The sequence below is a fragment of the Hypanus sabinus genome, chromosome 7, assembly GCF_030144855.1.
Source record: "Hypanus sabinus isolate sHypSab1 chromosome 7, sHypSab1.hap1, whole genome shotgun sequence".
Lineage (NCBI taxonomy): Eukaryota > Metazoa > Chordata > Chondrichthyes > Myliobatiformes > Dasyatidae > Hypanus > Hypanus sabinus.
The window spans coordinates 167,760,573-167,783,700 of NC_082712.1; the positions used below are offsets into that span (position 1 = coordinate 167,760,573).

At 37.5% G+C, this 23,128-nt stretch overlaps 1 protein-coding gene across 5 annotated transcripts in view; it reads left to right on the forward strand.

Moving 5' to 3' along the window:
- Positions 1 to 23,128, forward strand: part of LOC132397379 (liprin-alpha-1-like) — a 150,422-nt gene that overhangs the window by 119,105 nt on the left and 8,189 nt on the right. For 2 of the 5 annotated variants that reach the window (XM_059976066.1, XM_059976067.1), the window contains exons 18-24: positions 4,355 to 4,445; positions 4,778 to 4,789; positions 7,689 to 7,770; positions 8,905 to 9,105; positions 11,216 to 11,391; positions 13,068 to 13,165; positions 14,680 to 14,855. In XM_059976066.1, coding sequence (XP_059832049.1) covers positions 4,355 to 4,445; positions 4,778 to 4,789; positions 7,689 to 7,770; positions 8,905 to 9,105; positions 11,216 to 11,391; positions 13,068 to 13,165; positions 14,680 to 14,855 — 836 coding nt within the window. Of the gene's footprint in view, positions 1 to 4,354; positions 4,446 to 4,777; positions 4,790 to 7,688; positions 7,771 to 8,904; positions 9,106 to 11,215; positions 11,392 to 13,067; positions 13,166 to 14,679; positions 14,856 to 15,824; positions 15,918 to 23,128 lie in introns of all 5 variants that reach the window. The other 3 variants (XM_059976071.1, XM_059976069.1, XM_059976070.1) reach the window with 2 other exon arrangements.

A 23,128-nucleotide genomic window follows, 5' to 3' on the forward strand; every position in this document is an offset into this window, starting at 1 on the left:
TCACTTCCATTAAAATCATCAAGAATGCCATTTTATCCCTATGCTCCATGCAGTAATATTTGTGCAAACCCATGAAATTTAAAATGCTCTGTTGCATTTGAAACTCCTGACTTTCCTCCTTTTAAGCTCATTAAAGTTGCTAATATTTTGTTTTTAAATAGAAGAGAGTATTGCCTTAATTAGAAGTCATTTTGTTTTCTCTGCTTTTAGCAGAGGAAGCAAGCAAAAGAAACATCTGGATTATCGCAACATGTAGAGAACAGATGTGTTCTTTATTTTGTTTGATGTGGCATCTAATATCCCCATTATCATCCCAATTGACAATTCCATATTTGTAATGCATCCACAATGTTTCCTTTGAACTATATAACCCTCACATCTCCCTCTTTGCACCCACACTACTGACACCCAAATGGATTTAAATCCCCAGTCCTGCTAAAGGGTCTCGGCTAGAAATGTCAACTACTGTTTTCCATAGATGCTGTCTGGCCTGCTAAGTTTCCCCAGCATTGTGGGTATCTTGAATTTCCAGTATCTGCACATTTTCTCTTGTCTGTGATTTAATGCTGATTTACTGTGGTTCATGGCTCTTAGTCTCCCATTGTTCAGAGCTGCATTTTAAATTTAATCTACAATCCGTATTCAGATCTGAAGTTTGGTGGCTGAAACTATTTCAGTGACACTTAATGGGGATCAATATATTGAAGAACAATATTGTTGTTCTGTAAGAACTAGCAGTACTATTCAAAATGATTTGAAGTTGTAGGAAGTTGAAAGGCATGAAAAGTGTGATCAAGGGTCTCTGAAGATGTGAGACCAGCAGTGTTTAAACAGTGGAAGAAAGCAGTATCAAGTTTATTATCACGGCTATATGTTGTGAAATTTGTTTTGTAGCAGCAATGTACAGTCGGCCCTCCTTATCCGCAGGGGATTGGTTCCGAGACTCCCCCAAGGATACCAAAAAATGCAGATGCTTGTCCCTTATTTAACTTGGCTCAGTGTGGTGGTCTTTAGGACCCAGCGGAACCCCGGACTTTATTTAACATGCTCAGTGCAGTGGGCATTAGGACCTGGTGGTGCAGCTCTGAATCCACAGTGTTTCTGTTCACAAAAATAATCATGATCACGATTGAAAATAAGGTGGAAGTAATAAAGCGATTGGAAAGAGGTGAAACACCCATCAGTCATTGGAAAAGCGTTAGGATATAGTCAGTCAACGATCGGAACAATTTTAATGGAGCATGTGAAAGGCCCTGACCCAATGAAAGCTACAATTGTTACTAAGCAACATAGTGGTTTGATTATTGAAATATGTATGTTTTGTAAGTTTTATATGCATAGAAAGGTAAAATATGTACTGTATACTAAGAAAAACGTTTGACTAACTGACGCTAAATAATGCTGGATGTACCTGTTCCAACTTCAAATCCGACTTAAAGACAGACTCTGGAACGGAACTCATTCATAACCCAGGGACTGCCTGTACGTTTAAATCATTTCTAGATTACTTATAATACCTAATACAATGTAAATGCTATGTAAATAGTTGTTATACTGTATTGTTTAGGGAATAATGACAAGAAAAAATAGTCTCTACATGCTCAAACGACGAGTGCTGGAGAGAGAATTTCCAGATTTTCCTGTTCCGTGGTTGGTTGAATCCGCGGATAAGGAGGGCCGATTGTAGTAATTTTTTTAAAAGTACAAACGTAAGTTACAGTAAGTATATATAAAAAAAACAAAGTAGTGCAAAAAAAAGGGCAAAAATGGGATGGTATTCATGGGTTCATGGGCCATTCAGAAATCTGACGATATTCCTAAAACATTGTGTGGCTTCAGACTTCAGTTTTGTGCAAACAAAGTTAAGAAAGCATTTCATAGATTTGAGTTCAGACTCATTTACATTATCCTCATGTTTTATTAATTTCCTTTTCCTTCTGACCAACCCAAAATGACTTTGTTTATTAAATCATGCAGTAGTAAATAGTAATGAGCGGTTACCATAATACATGGAATCAGAATCAGGCCATTTGACCCATCAAATCTGCTTCACCATTCCATCACTCAATCCCATTCTCCTACCTTTTCATACCCTTTGACACACTTAACTAATCAAGAACCTATCGACCTCGGCTTTATATATATTCAATGACTTGGCCTCCACGGTCATCTGAGGCAATGAATGCCGCAGATTAACTACTCTCTGACAAAAGAAGTTCTTTCTCATATCTGTTCTGAAGGATTGTCCTTCTATTCCACTGCTATAGGAAAAATCCTCTCCACATCCATTGTTTGTCTAGCTAAGAGTTCCTAACATGGGGTCCTCTGATAATGGTAGGGATTCATGACATAAAAAAGGTTGGGAATATTCGATGGATTTCAATGAGACTGGTACCGGGATCAGTGATAGATGGTCATTGACTGCTCCTCCTCCTGTAAACTTTTCAATCCCAGAATAATTCTCTTGAACCCCTGGACTGTCTCCACTGCCACTTGAACTCTATATTCTTTTGAAAAATGATATTGGCCTGATGCTTGTTGGATCCCAGGCTTGTGCAACTGCATAACACACTAGATCTGTTTAATTTCTCCTTGTGCAAAAGGGGGAATAAAAAGAGTATTCGCATGTTAAAGTTGCATTTTTTTTTGCCTTCATCATTACTTGCATCATTTTTATATTCAGAGCAGGCAGTTTGCATGTCATATGGAGTAGTTTTATACATGAGTATGATATTTTCAATATTTGATATTGTTGCATGAAGAATAGTTGAAGGGATGGTTAGATATTAGTGGAAACATGATAAATTTGAATGTTTCTGAATTAATGTTCCTATCAGGTGTATAATTTTAATAGGCTCTATTTAATTATTCAAGTCTTATTAATTTTTCATAGTACATTTAAATTGCAGATAAGGTTTGATGTGTTCTGTGAATATTATGCATTTTCATAAACAAGGTTATTTTGTTCTCTACTCATTTATACACAACAGTGGGAAGAGAAGTGGATAGTTAGAATTATGGATTCTGCACTAATCACCAAATTGCATTGTCATGGATGTAGTAGTCAAGGCTAAAAGTTACCAATCTTTTCAGGTTTTGCAGTAGTCTTCCAACCATCAGTCATTAAGTGCTCGTGTACTGTATTTTTCTGCGGTTCCCACATTCTGTGGTCTGTGTGGAGGTTCTATCTAGAGATCTGAATTTCCTAATATCCTTTGAAACTGCTTTATTTTGGCTTTTTAAAGGAGGAATAAACCAACATTCAAAATCACATTTGCATATTTTGATGAAACTAGTTAGATCATTTATTTTCATGAAGAAATTGTAATTCATCCAGGCCATTGTCATTGGGAAGGAGGTACAGGAGCCTTGGGTCCCACACATTCAGGTTCAGGAACAGTTATTGCCCTTCAGCCATCAGGCTCCTGAAACAGCATGGATAACATCACTCTTAGAACATAGAAATCTACAGCACATTACAGGCCCTTGGCTCCACAATGTTGTGCCGACCATTTAACCTACTATAGAAATTGCCAAGAATTTCCCTACTGCATAGCCCTCTATTTTTCTAAGCTCCATGTATCCATTTAAGTCTCTCAAAGACGCGACTGTATCAGCCTCTGCCACCATCACTGGCAGTGTGTTCCATGCACCCACCACTTTGTGTGAGAAATTTACTCCTGACATCCCCCTCTGTACCTGCTTCCAAGCACCTTAAAATTCATGTTAGCCATTTCAGCCTTGGGGAAAAGCCTCTGACTAACCACACGATCAATACCTCTCATCATCTTACACATCTCTATCAGGTGACCTCTCATCCTCCATTGCTCCAAGGAGAAAAGACTAAGTTCACTCAACCTGTTTCCATAAGGCACACTATCCAATCCAGGCAACGTCCTTGTAAATCTCTTCTGTACTCTCTCTATGGTATCCACATCCTTCCTGTAGTGAGGTGACCAGAACTGAACACAGTACTCCCAAGTGGCATCCAACTAAGGTCTTGTATAGCTGTAACATTACAGCTCTTGAACTCATGAACAATCCCACGTTTGATGAAAGCCAACACACCATACACCTTCAACTCACCTCAACAATGAATGGATTGTACAACCTATGGATTCGCTTTCAAGAACTCTATAACTCATGTTCTCAGAATGATTGATTTACTATTTTTTGTATTTGCACAGTTTGTCTTTTGCTCATTGGTGGTCAGTCTTTGTAGTTTTCATTGATTCTATTTCTTTGCTTTACTGTGAATGCCTGCAAGAAAATGAATCTCAGAGAAATATTGTGATGTATGCATACTTTGTTTATAAATTTACTTTGAACTTTGTTTTAATTTTAATCTTTATAGGTGGCATACCTGATATGGAAACCTGTCCACAAGATACCTTGGGACTCAGTAAACTTGGCCAAGCAGAAAAAGATAGGAAATTGAAAAAAAAGTAAGTTGTTTTTTTGTTTGGAAAAGTATTTTCTGAAGTACTTGTGAAAATGCATGGCTATTTAGACTCCATTTCACTATTTGTGTTTTTAAAAATCTTGTAAAAGAGCTACAGTAATATTTTAGATGGTACACACTATGCAAGTGGCAATGTTTAAAATCAACCTATGTCTTTTGTACAATTTTCAACTGAGAAAGAAGCATGGATCTTCCCTCCATCCTTCCATTCCCATGTCCTTTCCTTTTCCCTTATTTTTAATTTAAAATTAGTGTTTTACATTTTTTTCTTCATTTCTTTCCTTTCTTATGTTATTATTCACTCCATGACCTTAGTAACAAATCAGGGTAAGTTCATTTATCAATAGCCTTCATGAATGCTTCTGGTTTGCTCTTTGTCAATGTCTCATGGTAAAGGGTTCCTTTTTCTTCTGGAATGTGTAGAATGCTGAAATATAACTTTGATGCAAACATTACCATCGTGTTCCAGTTAGAAGAGGAGAGATTTTTATTTCATTTTGATCTACATGTTTAAAAGATGACTATAGCCCTAAAAGGTGGTTGTAATGGAATACTTGTCTTGCAAGCAGAATTTGTCTCTGACCGAATTCCCATAGTGATTAAAATTCACAGCTAAATAGGTAAAATAGTTGTATTTATTCGATTTCACATGACTGGACCTCAGCCATGTGGCAACATTATTGGTAACATTCTATGGAGTTATTTGGACTAAGGCCCATATTCTGAAAAAAGAGAGGTCAAAACATTCAGATCAAGATCTGTATTTTTTTTTAGAAGTAGTAAAAAAGATGATATGCAGAAGCTGGGATGTTTATTGCCAGGCCTTAAGCAATTATTCATTATTGAGCTATGAAGTCCTCAATTTTTTTTTAAAAGTACTCCATCCTGGGCTGCACCTACAACATTAACTAATTTGCATTTATCAAGTATTTTTGAAGTAGTAAGGCCTTTCAAGGCACTTGTTAGAACACCTTTCTTGAAGTGCATAAGTTGGCCTTCAGTGACACGAAGTGGAGGGAATTCTCCTTTATAATTATTGCAATTAACTTTTAACATCCATATGATTTAGGAGCAAATTAGGCCATTCAGCCCATCAAGTCTGCTCTGCCATTTGATCATGGCTATTTTATTTTTCCCTCTCAACCCCATTTTCTTGCCTTTTCCATATAGACTTTGATGCCGTTACTAATCAAAAACCTATCTGCCTTAAGTATAAACAAATCAGCCATCTGTGGCAATGTATTCCACAGATTGCCCACCACTAGCTAAAGAAATCCGTCCTTTTATTCTAAGGCTCTGCCTTCTGGTCCTAGACTCTCCCACTGCTGAAATCATCCTTTTTACATCCATTCTATCCAAGTCTTTTGGTATTCAGTAGGTTTAAGAGATCCCCTCCCCCAGTCCTCCTAAACTCCAATGAGTAAAGGCCTAGAACCATCAAATAAATGCTGTGCCTACATTACCTTTTTCAGCTCTGGTATCATTCTCACAAATTACCTCTGGACTCTCTCCAATGCCAGCACATCTTTTCTTGAATACAGGGCCCAAAGCTGACACAATACTCTTAATGTAATCTGACTTAAACCTCAGCATTACATCTTTACTTTTGACACGATCATTGAAAGTGCATGTATATTCAGTTTACAGCACTGGGCCAGGTTATTCTGTCTGACAAGTTCAAGCTGGTGTTAATGTATAAACCTGCTTCCACATAATCCCATCATTAAATATTTAGATTATTTTTCCCCTTAATCAAATTTCTTTAAGCCATTTAAATCAACTACCTGTCATAGTTCCACTCTCTATCTGTACTGAGTGGAGAAGTTCCTAAACCGAGATTTTAAAGCAATTTCTGTTCAGTTGTCAAAGCCGTTGTTGTACCAGATAAAAACATTTTGTTTCATCCTTAATGTTTTTTGAATTTGTGTTGTACATTATCTTCATGTTGAGAATCAGTTTATCAGATATTGTTAATTCTGTTCAGACATGTCCCTCACCAAAGATATCCACCTGATGTACATTTCAGTATCTTGGATCCTTTTGTACAAGTTTACTTCCATTAGCCGACTCTTAACGAGATGATCTGTAATTTTGTCCTATTTGATTTGAAATCTACAGTATATTCCAGTTACTCCGGACAAGTAGTTTGTACCTTTCCCTGGAATGTCATTTTAAATGCTGCTCAATGGGTTTCCCCTTGTTTGTCCAAAAAGAATCCATCGTCCGCTTTACAATCTGTAACTTGCAACTTGTTCATAGGTGTGCAACCTTTTTTTCCTCATGAAGTTCTGCTTTTGCATCATTTAACATGAGATGTTGCTATCAGATTGTTCTGTATCCATGCCTTATTATGGACTTCTAGAAAAGGGGATTTGATATCCTTATCTGGTGGAGTTTGTAATTGTCCTCCATATTAATACAGCTAACGACTGGGTTCATGATAAGCAAAGGTAATAAATGTCATCAAGGCCACATTGTAATTGTGGGCACTCTGGCAACGTAGCGGTTAGTGCAACACTACAGATCAGAGCATTTCGGAGTTCAATTCTAGCACTGTCTGTAACAAGCTTGTAGGTTCTCCCAGTGAACTGCATGGGTTTCCTCCAGGTTCTCCAGTTTCCTTCCACAGTATAGAGACATACCAGTTAGTTGATTGATTAGTCAATGTAAATTATCCTGTGATTAGGCTAGTGCTAAATAGATGGGTTGCTGGACAGTGTGGCTCATTGGGCTGGAAGGGCCTGTTCTCTACTGTATCTTTAAATTAAAAAAATTATGTAAATATCTTGATAATAAGTAAAACCAAATACTTGTGTGGGCGTTTGGGGGGTAAAGCTCTGTTACTATCATGCTCTCATTAACTGGAACTCTTTGGGAATGGAAATACTGTTTGCAGTATGGATGCGTGAGTGAATATTCTTTGTGGAGCTTTACTGTGTAACCCAACAACACTTCTCTAAAGGAATGGATTTTCTGACTTTCCTAACAGTACTTTGCTTTATTAAAACAAAATATTGCTCATGCTTTCCTACAAATATTTCACATTGCAAGTTTGTGTGAATCTAACCCAATGTGCATGTTTGAAATACTATTTTAAAACTTAACATAAAAGTCATAATGCTACAAGAATGTTCACTTAGCTCTGAGTGTAAAAGGAATAATGCCGGCCATTTTATGTGTAGTTAATGAGTTATTCTGGTCTGATTATGTACTGTTTGTACTTTAGGACGGAATTATTGGAAGAAGCACGAAGGCAAGGGTTACCATTTGCACTATGGGATGGTCCCACTGTGGTCGTATGGTTGGAGGTGAGATTGCAGATCTTATCGGAAAAGCAGTTTGGTTTTAAATGTTCAGTAAATTATTAAGAAGTTTATTGTACTGACAGGTAGCTGGCCTAACAATCACCTTCAGATAATGGATCTTTTTCCACAGTTGTATAGGGCTAATTCGGACCTCAGTTTACAGCCATTTACCCTGTACTTAATTCTTATAATATTTTTTCTATTAATTGCACATGATATAGAGGGGAAATAAGCATAGGTCAGGAGAAGTTGTTCTTCAGGAATTGTTATGGACCCAGTGGGTTAAATTGATAGCTGCGTCATTTTGTAGGTGGAGCTAAGTATTAGAAATATTTCCACCACCTTTTTAGGCAAGCATTTAAAATCTTAATTAGTGTGTTTACTGACTTTAAAATAAAATACCTCAAATGTAGCTAATTAATATTCTGTCAGCAGGCAGAACAGTTCATATTATATTGCCAAATTGTTACAGATTTCTCCAACTACGGATGTGACTTGAGTTAGAGTTTTTTCAGAATTTTCTATCAACGGCTTAGTATGCAGTTGAATGAAATGGTGCATGGATATCAAACAGAATGCTGATGCAAATAGCAAAAATCATTTTTGCTATATTAATTGCCTGAAGAAGTAGAATAAACTGACCTGGATCTGACTGAGAGTTGCCTTCATATTTCAATATTAATGTCTAGTTGAAGTTGATAGAAAAATAATGTTTGTCTCTGTGCGGCAAGGTAACATAATGGTTAGCACAGTTACATTCTAGCACCAGCAATTATGAATGATGGTTTGATTCCTGCCACTGTAAGGAGGTTGTGCCTTCTCCCTGTGGTTGTGTGGGTTTCCTCCAACAGTCCAATGATGTATAATAAGGGTTAGTGAGTTTTGGGCATGCTTTGTTGGCGCCAGAAGAGTTATGTCGCTTGCAGGTTGCCAGATTAATCTTTGCTGATTTGATTTGATGTCAACGATGTATTTCACTGCATGTTTTGATCTACTGATACCTGCCTGATTTAGAGAGTTTCTCATATGTTGGGATAAACTTAGTTTAATAATGTTTGGCAGAAGTAGTGGTTAGTCAGATTGTGAATGATTGTAATTTTTGTTTACAGATCTTTACTTCACTTTTTGTTTCTGTAGCTTTGGGTTGGCATGCCTGCTTGGTATGTTGCAGCATGTAGAGCCAACGTTAAAAGTGGTGCTATCATGTCGGCCTTATCAGATACCGAAATACAGCGAGAGATTGGCATCAGTAATCCTCTTCACAGGTTAAAATTGCGTCTAGCCATCCAGGAAATGGTATCATTAACCAGTCCATCAGCACCTCCAACTTCACGAACGGTAGGAGCCAATCTCATTCTTTTATGGAACAGACTGAAAATATGTAAATAGATTTTATTTTGTATGATTAAATTCTTCCAATTGTGCATTAATGACCAACTGTACTTTGTGTTGGAACTGTATTTATCTTATTTTCTATCTGTTAATGATTCTTTTGGGTGCCAATAAAACAGAAGAGATTAAATTGAATGGTTTATTAAAACCATGTTGAGTAAAATCTTGTTTGCATTATTAAGAGGGATTTCTTCCCACATCCATATTGATTCAGAATGTCTTCCTTCAGCTTCATAGCTAAATTTTTGTGGGCAGATAAATAACTTTGTCAATGTTCTGCAATACTTTTAACAAACTGTTGCATAAGCTAACCTCCTCAAACATAAATGTTGCTTAATGATCTGGCACCTCTCTTTATTATTGCTTTCCTGTCACTGGATTTGGTTGGGTCTCTGTGGGTTATGTCATTAGTCCACTGGAAATGTGTGGTTAACACATGAAGAAATGGAAAGTCTTGCAGCCACACCACAGACGGTTAGTCTATGTGTTTATTAGCTTCTGCCCGTCATCCCGTCCCCTTCTACCTTGTGTCTTTCAACCTTGTAAATGCTCTTAGTGCTAATTACTTAGGAATTTTAAAATGTCACTTAAAATTTGAACTGGATGCATGCACACCCAAAAAGAGCATTTTTCAGTAACCCAGCTTGTAAGTCTGAATGTGATTTTGGAGTCACGCCTTGGGGATATTTCTGTACAAATAGTGCAATGCTGTACCATAGTGCAGAATATGATTTTAATCAGGCATCCCTTCTATCAAACATACAAAAAGAATTGTGGAGGAAGCTGCATGTCTTGAGTAAGATTGTCCCATTCTAATCAGAGTTGTATTCTGGCTTTTTCTGGAGGTATCGCAACAATGGTTATTTTCCAAATCAAAATTCTTGAAATTGTAAACTATCTAATCTGTGTCTTTAAGGCAATTATAAACATCAAACTTATAAATTCAAAATCAATTTTGCATCAGACAATATTCTGGTGGATAAATACCAAATACACTGAAAAATAACTTGTTTTTTTTCCCTGTTTTTCAAAATATCAAACTTGCTAAACCATAGAGTAAACAGACATTCTGTTAACAACCATGCTTCCTCAAGATGTGCTTTTTAAAAAAAAGTGTGCATGCTTAAAGTAACTCAGAAATCTGGAATTTGTCCAAATTGTATGCTTGTATAGAAAGGATTTTGCAAAATGCATCTTCTAACAATTTGTTTGACACTTAACATGGGTGTTACTTCTTAAACTTAAGTAATCAGTGCTTGGACTTTACATTTTGCTGGTTTGTCTTGCTGATTATGAGAGCTTACTAAACCAATATATCATTATTAACTTTGATCCATGTTTTCCTCTCGCTTTTCTAACTGCTTTATCATCAGGATGATGGAGAGGGCAGCTGGGCCCAGGTGGGCATTTTAACACTATATTATTTTTCTCTTTGCTAACTACTCTGCATGATTTTCCCCATCCCCTTTTATTTACTTGCTTTGGATTTGAAAAGTTTCACAAAACTCAGTCATTTGCATGAAACTTTTGCTGAGAATGCGTTTTTCCCCATTGCAGTTGGTGGATGTTATTTTAAGACAGGGTTATATTAAGGTCGTAATGAACATTCTGTTAAACCCTTGGCAATGTTCCATATGCCTTCATGGTGTAAAGGCTAAAAGCTGTTTCAGTCGTTTGTAATTGATCACAATATTTCATAGTCACGGTTTGTTTATTCACTCGTGGAATATGGACTGTTTATCCCTCACTTTCCCTGAAATAAGGAGGCAGTTTAAAGTTGGCCACTTTAATAGATCCATAGCTTTGCATAAGTTGTATTAATTAAGGATAGCCAATCTCTTCTGAAGGAAGCAATGATCAACATTAGTTTGGAGCGTCCTAGTACCTTCATTAATACTGTTAATTTTGGGTGTTCTTAATTGTTTGAAGTTAAAGTCCCATTTGAATCCTCATCTTTGTTGCTAATGCATTTTTTTTAAAACAACAAATATGTGCCTTTTGATGGTTCAAGTGGACTTGGTGATAACATGATGTATTTTTCCTTTGGGGAATTCAGACTTTAGCTTATGGGGACATGAATCACGAGTGGATCGGCAATGAGTGGCTTCCCAGTTTAGGTCTGCCTCAATACCGCAGCTACTTTATGGAATGTCTTGTTGATGCTCGAATGCTGGACCACTTGACAAAAAAGGATCTTCGGGGGCAGCTTAAAATGGTCGATAGCTTCCACAGGTAAATTCTTTGGGGCTAGATTAATTCAGGAATTTTATATTTGTTTGTTTATTTATTTATTGCAATGTAGCATAGAACAGACCCTTCCAGCCCTTTATGCCATGCTGTCCTGCAATCCCCCAGTTTAATCTCATGCGGTCACGGGGAGAACGTACAATCTCCTCACATACAGCATTGGGAATTGAACCCACATTCCCTGTACTGTAAAGCATTGTGCTACTGTACCACCCTACTATCTATTAGTATCTTGCTGAAATGTTCCACTCTTTAAATAAACAGCAAATAAAAGTTTATTTTTAAAAGTTTTATCTTGAGAATATAGCGATTAATTTGGGTCTTGTTCAAGAAAAGTATTTTGAGTTTGGAAGGGATAAGGGTGGGATTTGTATTGCACCTCTTTTATTAATTTGGAAATATTCATGGGAGTCAGCCTTATGGAAATCTTTAGTTATTTAACACTTAATATTTTGCATTAGCCTTACTGAATGCATAAACTCTCGTTAGATGAATGAAGGAGACTTGGAAAATTATCAACATCTGTTTTTATTTAGTTCTTAACCTTTTAGCAGAAAAATATTTTAATTGGGCCAAGGTTGGAACAAAGTATTTCTGTGCCTTTAGATAATATTCTGGAATTAAGGCAGTGTTTAATTTCTTATTAATTTAAAAGATTTGGAACAGTTATTGTAGATTTAATTAATTCTTGGAGTATGGATGCTATTGGCTGGGCTGGAATTCATTTTTCTTTCTCTCAATTGCCATTGAATTAAGTGGCATGACAGATCATTTTGGAGTATTTTTCAGGTCAAGCTACATTGCTGTTGGTTTGAAGTGAGATGGATCAGATGAGTTAAGTACTACAGATTACCTTTATGATAGGATGTCCATTATGATGATGGTCACCATTAAACTAGGTTTCCTTTGTTCTATTGAACTTGTTATTTTTGTTTTCATAGTAAATATTGTACTAGTGTCTCTGGATGAGTAGCTAAATCCACTAGATGACTAATCCAATAATATAACAAATGGGTGGTGGGGTAGAGATGTGCCGCTACCAAAGGAGGTGTAAGGCGCTCCTTCCCTCCACTAGCCTGCCGGTCATCCTTGGGCAAGGTGAAACACCAGTTTAGCCCTCAGTCAGGGTCATGTGAAGCATTGAGAGCAGGTGGTGGATGGTCATATGAGCAGCTGGTGCATATCCAGTATCAGCTAGTTATGCAACCTTTAACACCAGGCAGACAATCTCTGAAGAGTATCAGTGATGGCTGGATCACCCATCTTGTAAAGATACTGCCCAGAAGGAGGCAATACCAAACCAATTCTGTAGAAAAGTTTGCTAAGAACAATCATGGTCGCCATGATCAACTGCATCTTACTGACAAAGCACAGAATGATGAATATAACAATCATGCTACCGTGCCTCCATTGCTTATTTAAGTTGGTTATCTAACAGTTAATTATTAATCAGCTACTTAAACGGAATAAGATGAAACGAATACTGAAATTTGATTGGATTTGTATAAAAAACTGAATATTGAAATGAATATTGAAATAACTGGTAGAATGAAATTTCTAATTTAAGTGGATGCTACTTTTTCGTAATGGAAAATATTGAAGAACGTATAGAGCCCAGTCTTTAAAGTTTTTACACAAATGAATGTTTTGTTTTTAAACAGAAAAAGTCTACATTGTGGAATAATGGCTTTAAAAAGACTGAATTATGACCGCAAGGAGCTGGAACGAAGACGTGAAGAAGGACAACATGAAATTAAAGGTGTGGTTAAATTTCAAATCTTGATTTATTCCATGCTGTAACACAATCTCAATAGTTGCACCACGATTTAGCTTATTAGGTTCCTGGTACAAGTTTCCTGTTCTATGCTTTCAGAAGTTTTGCTCTAAGTTTTTAATCTATAATAAGCAAATATTTATTTGCCTCTTTAAATGGTTCATGAGACCCTTCTGGAAGAGAAGCTGCAAGAAAGAGATCCAACATAGAAATGTGAAATTAAAAAAGCAGAAATAATGCAAAGGTTAAATAAATAGCACTCCTCTAGTCTCCCTTTCAAGCACTAAACTTCTACTACAGCACTGTTCGAAATTTCCCAAAAAAAGTATTTTGGCCTCAACGCTGATTTCATCAGCCAGACCTCTTAGCCTAAGCATGCTTCATCTCAGAGCTTTCAATCCAAAATTCCCAAATCCTTTTCAGACCATCTGCTGCTGAAATGCTTATTCCAAATATTTTGCTGCTTTAGTCAAGTATTTCATTCCTCCCCTAGCCATCTCTTCTTCATAAAACAAAATGTTAGGAAAAACTATCTCAGCTGCTAGGCAACATCAACAGGTAGAGAAATAGTTATCGTTTCAAGTCAAAGACTTTTCATCAGAACTTGAAGAGTGAAAGTATGTCCTTTCTACCATTGAAATATACATGGCATGTCATGCTTAAATTGACACTCAATTTAAAAACAAAATCTTGACTAGTGTAAACCACCTTTTCTTGCCTCCTGTTTAAACAACTGCCTTTGCCTTGAAACTGCTGCTTTTTTCTTTGTTTTGGTAATCATCTTCTGTGCATTTCCTTATCGTTAGTTTGCTTTCGGGTTCTGTTGCTGGAACTTCACTTTCAATGACAAGCTTATTTGAATCACTTCTAATCGGGAAAATAATCACAAATATAAATTGACTCTTCTCCAAAGGAGAATTACAATTAAGGCAATGAAATACTTAACGATTAAATGGTGTTGCATGAAAAATTTCCAGATCTTATGGGCTCGAGGGCTGAAGCTAAGCTACTAGTGTTGGAGCTATGGAGTTTGGGAATGACTGAGGGCAGAATAGGAAGTGGAGATTAGATATCTTGGGGTTTTTTTTAAGTTTGGAGAAAGTTAAATTGAAAAGCAATGGGTGAAGTTATGGAGGCATTTTGAAAGAAGGTGAAGTGTTTAAATGAAGTGTATGTAACCTATAGACTTTACTGTTAAGTGACTATTTAATTTCCTAATTTAAAATCCTTGTTGATTACCATTGTTCAGTTATTTACTTATCCTCTGAAGTTTCTTAGTTTCCTGTATGGTGTTGCAGCCCCAGAGTCCACTCAGCTGAATTTTCTTATCAATTTACTGCTGGTGTATATTATCTTTTAATTAATAATAATATGCCATGAACAAATCCAGCAATTTGATTCTGGACTGCCTCCATGTAAACTTGGACGTGTTGAGATAAATATTTTATTGCTTGAATGGTCATGCCCTTTCTAATACTATTTCCTGTTAACGTTTACAGATGTTATGGTGTGGACTAATGAGCGAGTGATACGTTGGGTTCAGTCAATTGGACTTAAGGAATATGCAAATAATCTTTTAGAAATTGGAGTTCACGGTGGACTTATTGCACTAGATGAACTTTTTGATTACAATGCACTGGCTCTTTTGTTACAGATACCAACACAGAATACACAGGTAAATGGAGCTAATATTCCCATATGTAGAGTAATAAAGGGACCAGCTAAATGTACACTGTTTTCTAAACTATTTATTTTGTATGAAATAAATGATATAGAAGTAGTAGAAATATTCACCAGGTAAGGCTGTAACCATGTAGAGGAAAACGGAGGTCTGACCTGAGTCATTAACTGTTTCTCTCTCGGCTGCTACCTGACCTGGTTGATGCCTCCCATTTTTATTAGGTTTACAACAGGATGTCCAGTCATCACCTTCCAGGCCCTTGGATTTTTCTTCCCTGTGTCATAGTCATAGAAAACTACTTCTGCACTGAGGCAAGCCCTTTGGCCCCCCTAGTCCATGCCGAACCATTTAAGCTGCCTAGTCCCATGACCTGCTTGCAGACCAAAGCACTTCCATCCTTGTATCTACCCAAACAAGTAGTGGAATCAAAGTTGCATCCACCACTTGTGCTAGCAGCTGATTCCACACTCTCCCCATCCTCTGAGTGAAGTTTCCCCTCATGTTCCCCTTAATCATTTCTTCTTTCATCCTTAACCCCTGACCTCTAGTTGTAGTCTCACCCAACCTCATGGAAAAAAATCTGCCTGTGAATTTACCCTATACTCCTCATATGTCAGTGTATGCTTTTTAAAAATTCCCATCTAGCATAAGGTGCACTTACAACACAAGTCAAAAAATAAACATTTTAACGCTACTGGTGCTTCATAAGTGATGAGACCTTGGTGGTGGCAGGGTGTATAGTAATGTCTGAGCCTGCAGGAAGAAGCTGTTTCCCATCCTAACAGTCGTTGTCCTAATGTTACGGGCCTCCTGCTTGTTGGTGAGAGTCAGATTGTGGGACAGATGGGAGGAATCTTTGACAATTCTAAAGGCCCTGTGTACACGGTGCTAGTAATAAATATCTCAGATGGGTGGAAGAAAGACCCCGATGAATCCCTCAGCGGTCCTTGCAATCTTTTGTAGGGACTTGCGGTCAAATGCCTTGCAGTTGCCATACCAGACAGTGATGCAGCCGGATGTCCATAGTGAAAATAAGGCAGTCAGGGCCAGAGAACCGTAAGTTATTGAAGTGATGGAGAGCATGTGAACTGGGAGTGATTGGCCAGTCTCTCTCCCCCTCCCCAACCTAAACCAATTTCTAAGCTATGATACTTCTCATCTCTATGCACTCTGAGATCTCACGTGTGTGTTCTGGCTCCATATACGTATGCCATTTTGGCCCTTAAAAGGACCCTACTCTTTCACTGGTTATGCTCTTGCCCTTAATTCTTTAGTATTTTCCCCCAGTCTTGTCTGCCACTTATGTGTGCTAACTCTTTATCGTCCTCACTTTTCTTTAATGTCACTTCCACTTTCTATATTCAAGAAATGCTTGCCATATTTTCTTGCTCAGTTTCTGAACATTAAATTTAAATTTAGTACCATGGAAACGGTAGCAATGAGTTGTTGAAATGGTAATAGGTCTGAGTGCCCAGGAGAAAGAATGGCAGCCTGTCGTTCTAAATGTCCTTTAATACGCAAAATGACCAATGTTCTGACAAGTTGGCCTCCAGTATTTTTTGATCTCTTTCCCATTTTCTTTTATCCATTACCTTGTACTTAATGTCATTCAAGTTTTATGGATTTCTGCTCGGGTTTTGTAATTTTCTCCCCAAGTTGCTTTTCCCTGAGTCAGCCCCTTATCTGTCCATTGTTTGGTTTTCCCTACTAGCGTCATATTTTATATAACTCAATTCCTTGCTGCTAATGGAAGCAATTATCAAATCATTCAGTCCTTTTGTACCTTCCCTGTGATCAAACATTTAATTATCCCTCTTACTTCTGCCCTCAATTATTTTTTTAAACTTGGGCTACATCCACACTAGACCGGATAATTTTGGAAACACTGGTTTTGCGTAAAAACAATAAGTGCCCACACCAAGCGTTTTTGAAAATACCTCTGTCCACATTAAAATGGGTATTTGGGCGAATCTCCTCTTACTAGGCATGTGCAGGACATGTCTACAGAAAACAAGCAACATGTTTGGTGTCGAATCTTGCTGTGAAAGTCCATGTTTGTGCAGTTACAGACTAGAAAATCTTAAAAGGAAATTGGCAAACAATGGACAGCTGTTGGCTCTTGCGCTGGAGGACTTAAAACTAAAAAAATCAAATACTGGAGCATATGGAGGCAACCGACAGGGGGTTCACGGACAGTGATCTGGGTGACAATGAACATTGAAAAACTGACTAACTCTTGCATTAATAAAGCACCTTGTTAAATGAATAAAATGTCTGCATCACTGTTATCTTGTATTTCCATACAATGTTACATTAGGCTGTTACACATCTATTGTCAGAAAAGTACTTGCATAAATAGGTAAACCACCTTCATACAAGCAAGGACAAAACAGGGCAAAGTGAGTATACTTATTTATTCAGTAAGTTATGGGTCAAAGTATTTGGTGAGTACATTTCTAACTCTTCTGGTGTCAGTCTCGTTGCCTTTTGTCCTGAATTTGTTAGGTAATGTGTTTGGGGAGTTGCGTTCATGAAAACAATGAAATGCCACACTGCTGCCAGCATCTGTTCCGGCACGTCATGACAGCATTTTTAAAAATATCCGGTTACCCCATCCACACTACTCTGCCCAATTGGTGTTTTCAAATTTACACACAATGGAGGGTGTTTTAGAAAAGCTGCATTTTTGGGGGAGTAAAACACCGTTTCAGTGTGGACGGAGGGTCAAAACGAAGAGAAAAAGCTTTGGTTGCGGATTTATCCGATCTAGTGTGAACGTAGTTTCACTGAAGCACTTCAGTTTTCTAATTTCACTTTACCAGAACAAACTGTACAGAGATTGACATCCGATTAATAGTTTGTGTTCTAATGTACTACTTGCTTTGCAAAACCTGTACTTGTATCATAAAACTGATATGTTACAGTGGGCATTCATCTCTCTCCTACATTACATAACTGTCTCTTTCAGGCTCTAAGTTCATTAATTTATCTTTTTTAGTAACTCCACCTGTGCTGTCTCCTTTAACCCTGCCTAGAGCTTGACTTTGATTCATCTCTTTTAACAACTTTGCCATTTTCTCCTATAGTGGCTTAATACATTTTTTTTTGTCAGATGACGCCATGAAACAACGTGGCTGAGACATTATATGTAACATATTCCATATGTCCAGGATTGCCTGCTTTACCATTATCGCAGGTTTTCATTCCCTTTCCTCACTCGGTTTTTTATCATTTTAAATGGGAGCAGATGAACTGAGCTCAAGGAACTTTGTGCCTAGATTGATCTGGCCTCCTTTGGAAGTTTATGGTTCCTGTGTTATCAGTTTTGTGTAATACAGGTTTCAGTCAGCAGCTTAAATTGTTGGTCAGCATTGAGATGCCATAGTTTTAATTCTTTTTAAAGATTGCTCATAGTTAACTACTGGTTTACTTCATGCTTTTAGTCAGCAAAGATTAATTCTGACTGAGGAATTGGGACACCCCTAATTGTCTTTGTGCCTTAAAATGTTTTCTATTTTCTTGCCTCTCACAAGAGCTGCACTGTGAAATTGGTTTAGAAACTGCACCTCAAGAGTGCCATCTGTTGGCAAGAAGGTGGTGTTGCAGGGGTAATTCAATTTAAACAACATCTAGTGCTCATTTAATCAAGGATATTGCTTATGCTGCTTGTTCACCTCTTGGAAACTGGCAGGACTAAACTGCCTGGAATCTCTTGTAGCAGTTCATCGGTTTTATAGTACTGCTTTACCAATTCTATTGGTCAATTTACCTCTATTTCCAGTGCCTCTAATTAAACTACATCAATGCAAAAGGAACTAACACGATTTAAGTGTAACATCCTTGAGCTTTGCTCTGACTTTCTATATCTTGTTATTGTATTTACAAGAGCTCATAAATAGGATTTGGAAAACCTTTGCTGCAAATGTTTATAACTCCTTATGTAAATTCACTTTCTGTAATAATATAGCTGTCCTTATGAACTATCTCCCCACCTCTCCAAATAGTTTTGAAAAGGAGGCTGTTTATGGCCCGAGTTAACTAAAACCGAAAATCTAGCTTCTTGGCATTTGGGTGTCAGTTTGACACTTTGGCCATTTTTTTGGTGCAACACCTATTAACATCCCAACAAACACTTAATTCACTTTTTAAGGATTTATTATTTAATATTAGTATTAATGTATGGGGCCAACCCCTAAGAGGCATGGAAACTTTGGGCAATAGCCTGGTAAATCTTCTCTAAACCATTTCCAGCACATTAGTTTCCATCTTTAATTAAGGAGACTCTGCACTGGATGTAGTCTACCCTGCCCTATGTAAGTGAAGATGAACCTCCCAACCTTTGTATTCAATTTTCCCAGTGATCACATTCTGTTAGCTCCCTTGGCTATATGAGCATTCCTTTTGCTATCATGTACTTAGTCACCCGGATCTCCTTGTATCTCAGAGCTCTGCGGTCTTTTATCATTTGCATTCTTTGTAATATTTACTGCCGAAATGAATGCTTCCCCCATATTATACTTCATTTTGCAGATCTTCCCCACTCTCACATGGAGCTACAAAGTTCAAAGTAAATTTATTATCACCATATATTATCCTGATATTTTCTTGCAGCCATTCACACAAACAAACAAATACTATAGATGTAATTTAACAAACTACACACAAAGATAGGCAAACATCCAAAGTGCAAAAGAAAGAAAACTGCAAATACCAAAAAAAAATTAATACTGAGAACATGAGTTGTAGAATCTTTGAAACTGTGTCTACAGACTCTGGAATTAGTTTAGAGTTGTGGCCAGTGAATTAATCCATGCTTGTTCAGGAGCCTGATGGTTGATGGCTAATAACTGTACCTGCACTATAAAAGGGAACTGTGAGGGCCTCCTTTGGTCAGAGTTCACCATGGATATTGTGTCCTAGCTGTCTAGATACACAAGCCTGGACAGTAGGATATGGAGAGCAAGCTGTTGTCTATGTAGCAGGCTCCCCCTCTCCACGCATCTGATGAACCCAAAGGAATGGCTGAGGCTGATCCAGTTCGGTACCAGCAGCGTCACAGGAGTCGCCAGTCAGCATTGACTTAATGTATGTCTGCCTTGGGGACTCCAGCTCTGGATTTTAAGGAAATAGATCATTATTTAATTATCTAGCTCTGAGATATCATCAAATTTAGTAACTTTGCCTCTTGCGGCATTCATCCAAATTATTTGTTTAAAAAAATGTAATAATCCCTCTCTTGAACCCCATGGCTCGCCCTTAGTTAAATCTCGCTGACCAGGAAGGAAGCATTTATACTCTGTTTCCTGTTAGCCAACCATGTCCTCTTGCACTATGAGCTGGCTGGCTACTTGACATTCATGCCATTTCCATAGCAAGAAAGCAGTGCAATTTGGCCACCATTTACAACCCTCTTCCTCACACACAGTATTGGTACACTGGGAATACCATGTTTGTTGCAGTGTTCATTTGTCAGTGAGAGGAGGATCTTAAGGATCACCTCTGCAAGCATGTAATTTTGTACTGTCCTGATTATTATGTAATGCCTCTCTCCCCCCTTCCCCCAAGTAGTGCAGCTCAACAATTCAGTTCCTTGCGTTCTTTGATTTGGTTTCCATTACACTGGACAGCAAATTTTTTCCAAAGTGTTGCTTCTTCAGAATTTTTTTTGTGATTATGATAGACAACTTGGAGTTGAACACAAATTTAATTTCACCCTACTTATATGACACAGAAATTTGGAGTAACAAGAAATTAATTTTATTGAATATAACACATTTAATTGCATAATGACGCTGACGCTGTGTAATAGTTCAACTAAGCTAAAAATGTTTTGATGATGATTTTCATTTGTACTCAGTGTCTGAGGCTTCCCGCTTAGGTGTTCAACAATAATCAGCCAGCACTGATGGATTCTAGTTGCCCTAATGCCATTTCTCCATAACAGCACGTCCTGGTGAAACCTTTCACCATGCTCATCACTGACAGCATCAAGATTTGTAGGGAAGAAGTCTAAATGGGAATGCAGAGAATGAATCTTTAGTGACATGTCGCACTTCATGGTTTTATGTGCTCGAAGCATTTTGTCACTCAGCTGCATGTTGTTTTGTGTTCTGTAGTTGCCAAAAATAATTTCAACAACATCCTTGAATGCCTTCTATGTAATTTTCTCTGGTCCCACTAGAAGTTCTTCAAGTTGCCTTTTATTCATGACCTGTTTGTTTTGTAGACCAACAGAAGTGCCTTACTTAATTTTGGCATCAGTTATTCTGCGAATCATCTGTCTCAAATATTGAAATCCTTCATGGAAATGTTTTGTGTCTGGTAATAGCAGATACCATCCATGCAGGCTTGAAATCAGTAATCCTGCTTTTTTCCTTTGACAAGCTCAAGTCTCTGATCACGTCATTTAACTCAGATTGAGTTATCAGATGAGACTCGCTTGACATAAAGGATTCAAAATCTGTGTCAGTATCTGTCTGGTTTTCTATTCCTGGCTTGTGCATCATGACATCTTCGTCTACTTCCTCTAGACTCCTTGTCTTTGCTGGCTTTGGTACTAGAAGATTATTGTATGTGACACAGGTCTGATAGCTAAAAGGAGATTGGGGTAGTCAATGGCTTTCTCTTTTCTAGCAGAGAAACTAGACAAACTGGTCAGACAGAAGTAGGAGTCTGTCGGGTGATCCTGCTGCTCTTGCCATATCATCAGAGCAGCAAACAGCATTGACTTCCGAATACCTCTGAGCTAAACTCTAAGATCAACAGCGCATGTTGCACAATAAATATGAGGAGCCCAGTCTTTGTCTCGGTCGCCAACTTTACGCTCAAAGTAGAGCTCATAGGCTTTCTTAATAAGAGGAGTCATGCTCTGTCTTTGAGAGTTAAATGTATGCTCACCACAAATATCCAGAAAGTATCACAACACTGGGGAGATATTTTGCTATTACAAATACTCCTAAAAATGCAATTGCTTTATTATAATGAGTATACACTATATGCTATGCATATAAAGCATGTGCGTCAACATGATCACAAGCCAATATACATGTAAATGTAATACATGGAACAGAGTGTGTGTGATTTTTTTTTTGTAGCCTTTCTATAAACCTGTCTTGCATACAGTATCTGCCCTGTCTAAGCATGCCTGCACAAAACAGAAAACTTTTCAGCTTAAATTGTGGGCAATATTTTAATTGACTCATTGTGAATTGAAATAACAAATTTAAGACATTTCAAAAAATAGTGTGTGATAGGGAAATTTCATGCTGATTTTCATGATCAACAGCCCAAAGTCCATAAGATGCAGCAAATGATTTGAGAAGCAAAATCTTTGTTGTCCAGTGTTATTATTGACAGTGCATTTGCATTTAGGCCTCTGCAAATTCTAGGAAGGAGTGAGTAACCACAAAATGGAGATCTCCTGCTTGAAAGCTAAAGAACATTGAAAAAGTGATAATTCTGTTTTCTCAGCTTCAAAATGATACAACCTAGAATTGATCTAATAATTTTTTTAGGTAGTTTTATGGTATAGAGAATGTGATATTTAATCAATTATAAATATCAGGTAGTACACTGTCCTCCAGTATTGATTCAGTTTAAGACCCCCTCTGGAGACTTGAACTCGGGCAGGGGTATGGCGGGCAGAGCCAAGGATCTTTCCACTCTTGCATATGGATGCAAAAGGTCATCTCAAAGAAGGAAGGGAAGTTGCTCCATATTTCTGAGCAATATTTATCTTTCATTTTCTAGTTCTAAATTAAGGGCCTAATGATTATAACATTACCTCTAATGTGAGCTGTCTGGGTACAAGCTGGCTGCCATGTTGCTCATATTGCTTCTCTCAATTTCAATAAAGTTACTTCAAGGGCATTGAAGTGCCTTGTGATTTTCTCCAGGGTATCTTAAACTTGTTTTATAAAATAGAAATAAGGGATTGTTGTCCTGAAATGTTAGCTGTTTCTCTTTCCACTGATGCTGCTTGATCTGCTGAGCTTCTCCAGCCTTTCCTGTTTTCATTACAATATAAATGGAAGCATTTTAATAGTGCTCCTTTTGTATTGTGTATTTCCTTATATATTCTACTGAATTTTGATAGAAAAATATATAGGGTTTATTGGCTTTTTTAGGTTTTGCTAGTATAAAACTTAATGCCTGTCCTGTTGCAAAGCACAATAAGTGATGTTATTGAGGTAGGAAATTCTGTTCCAGATAAAACTGAAATAATAATTGCATTCCAGTTGGGACTTGTTGTAACTTTGGGTAATTAT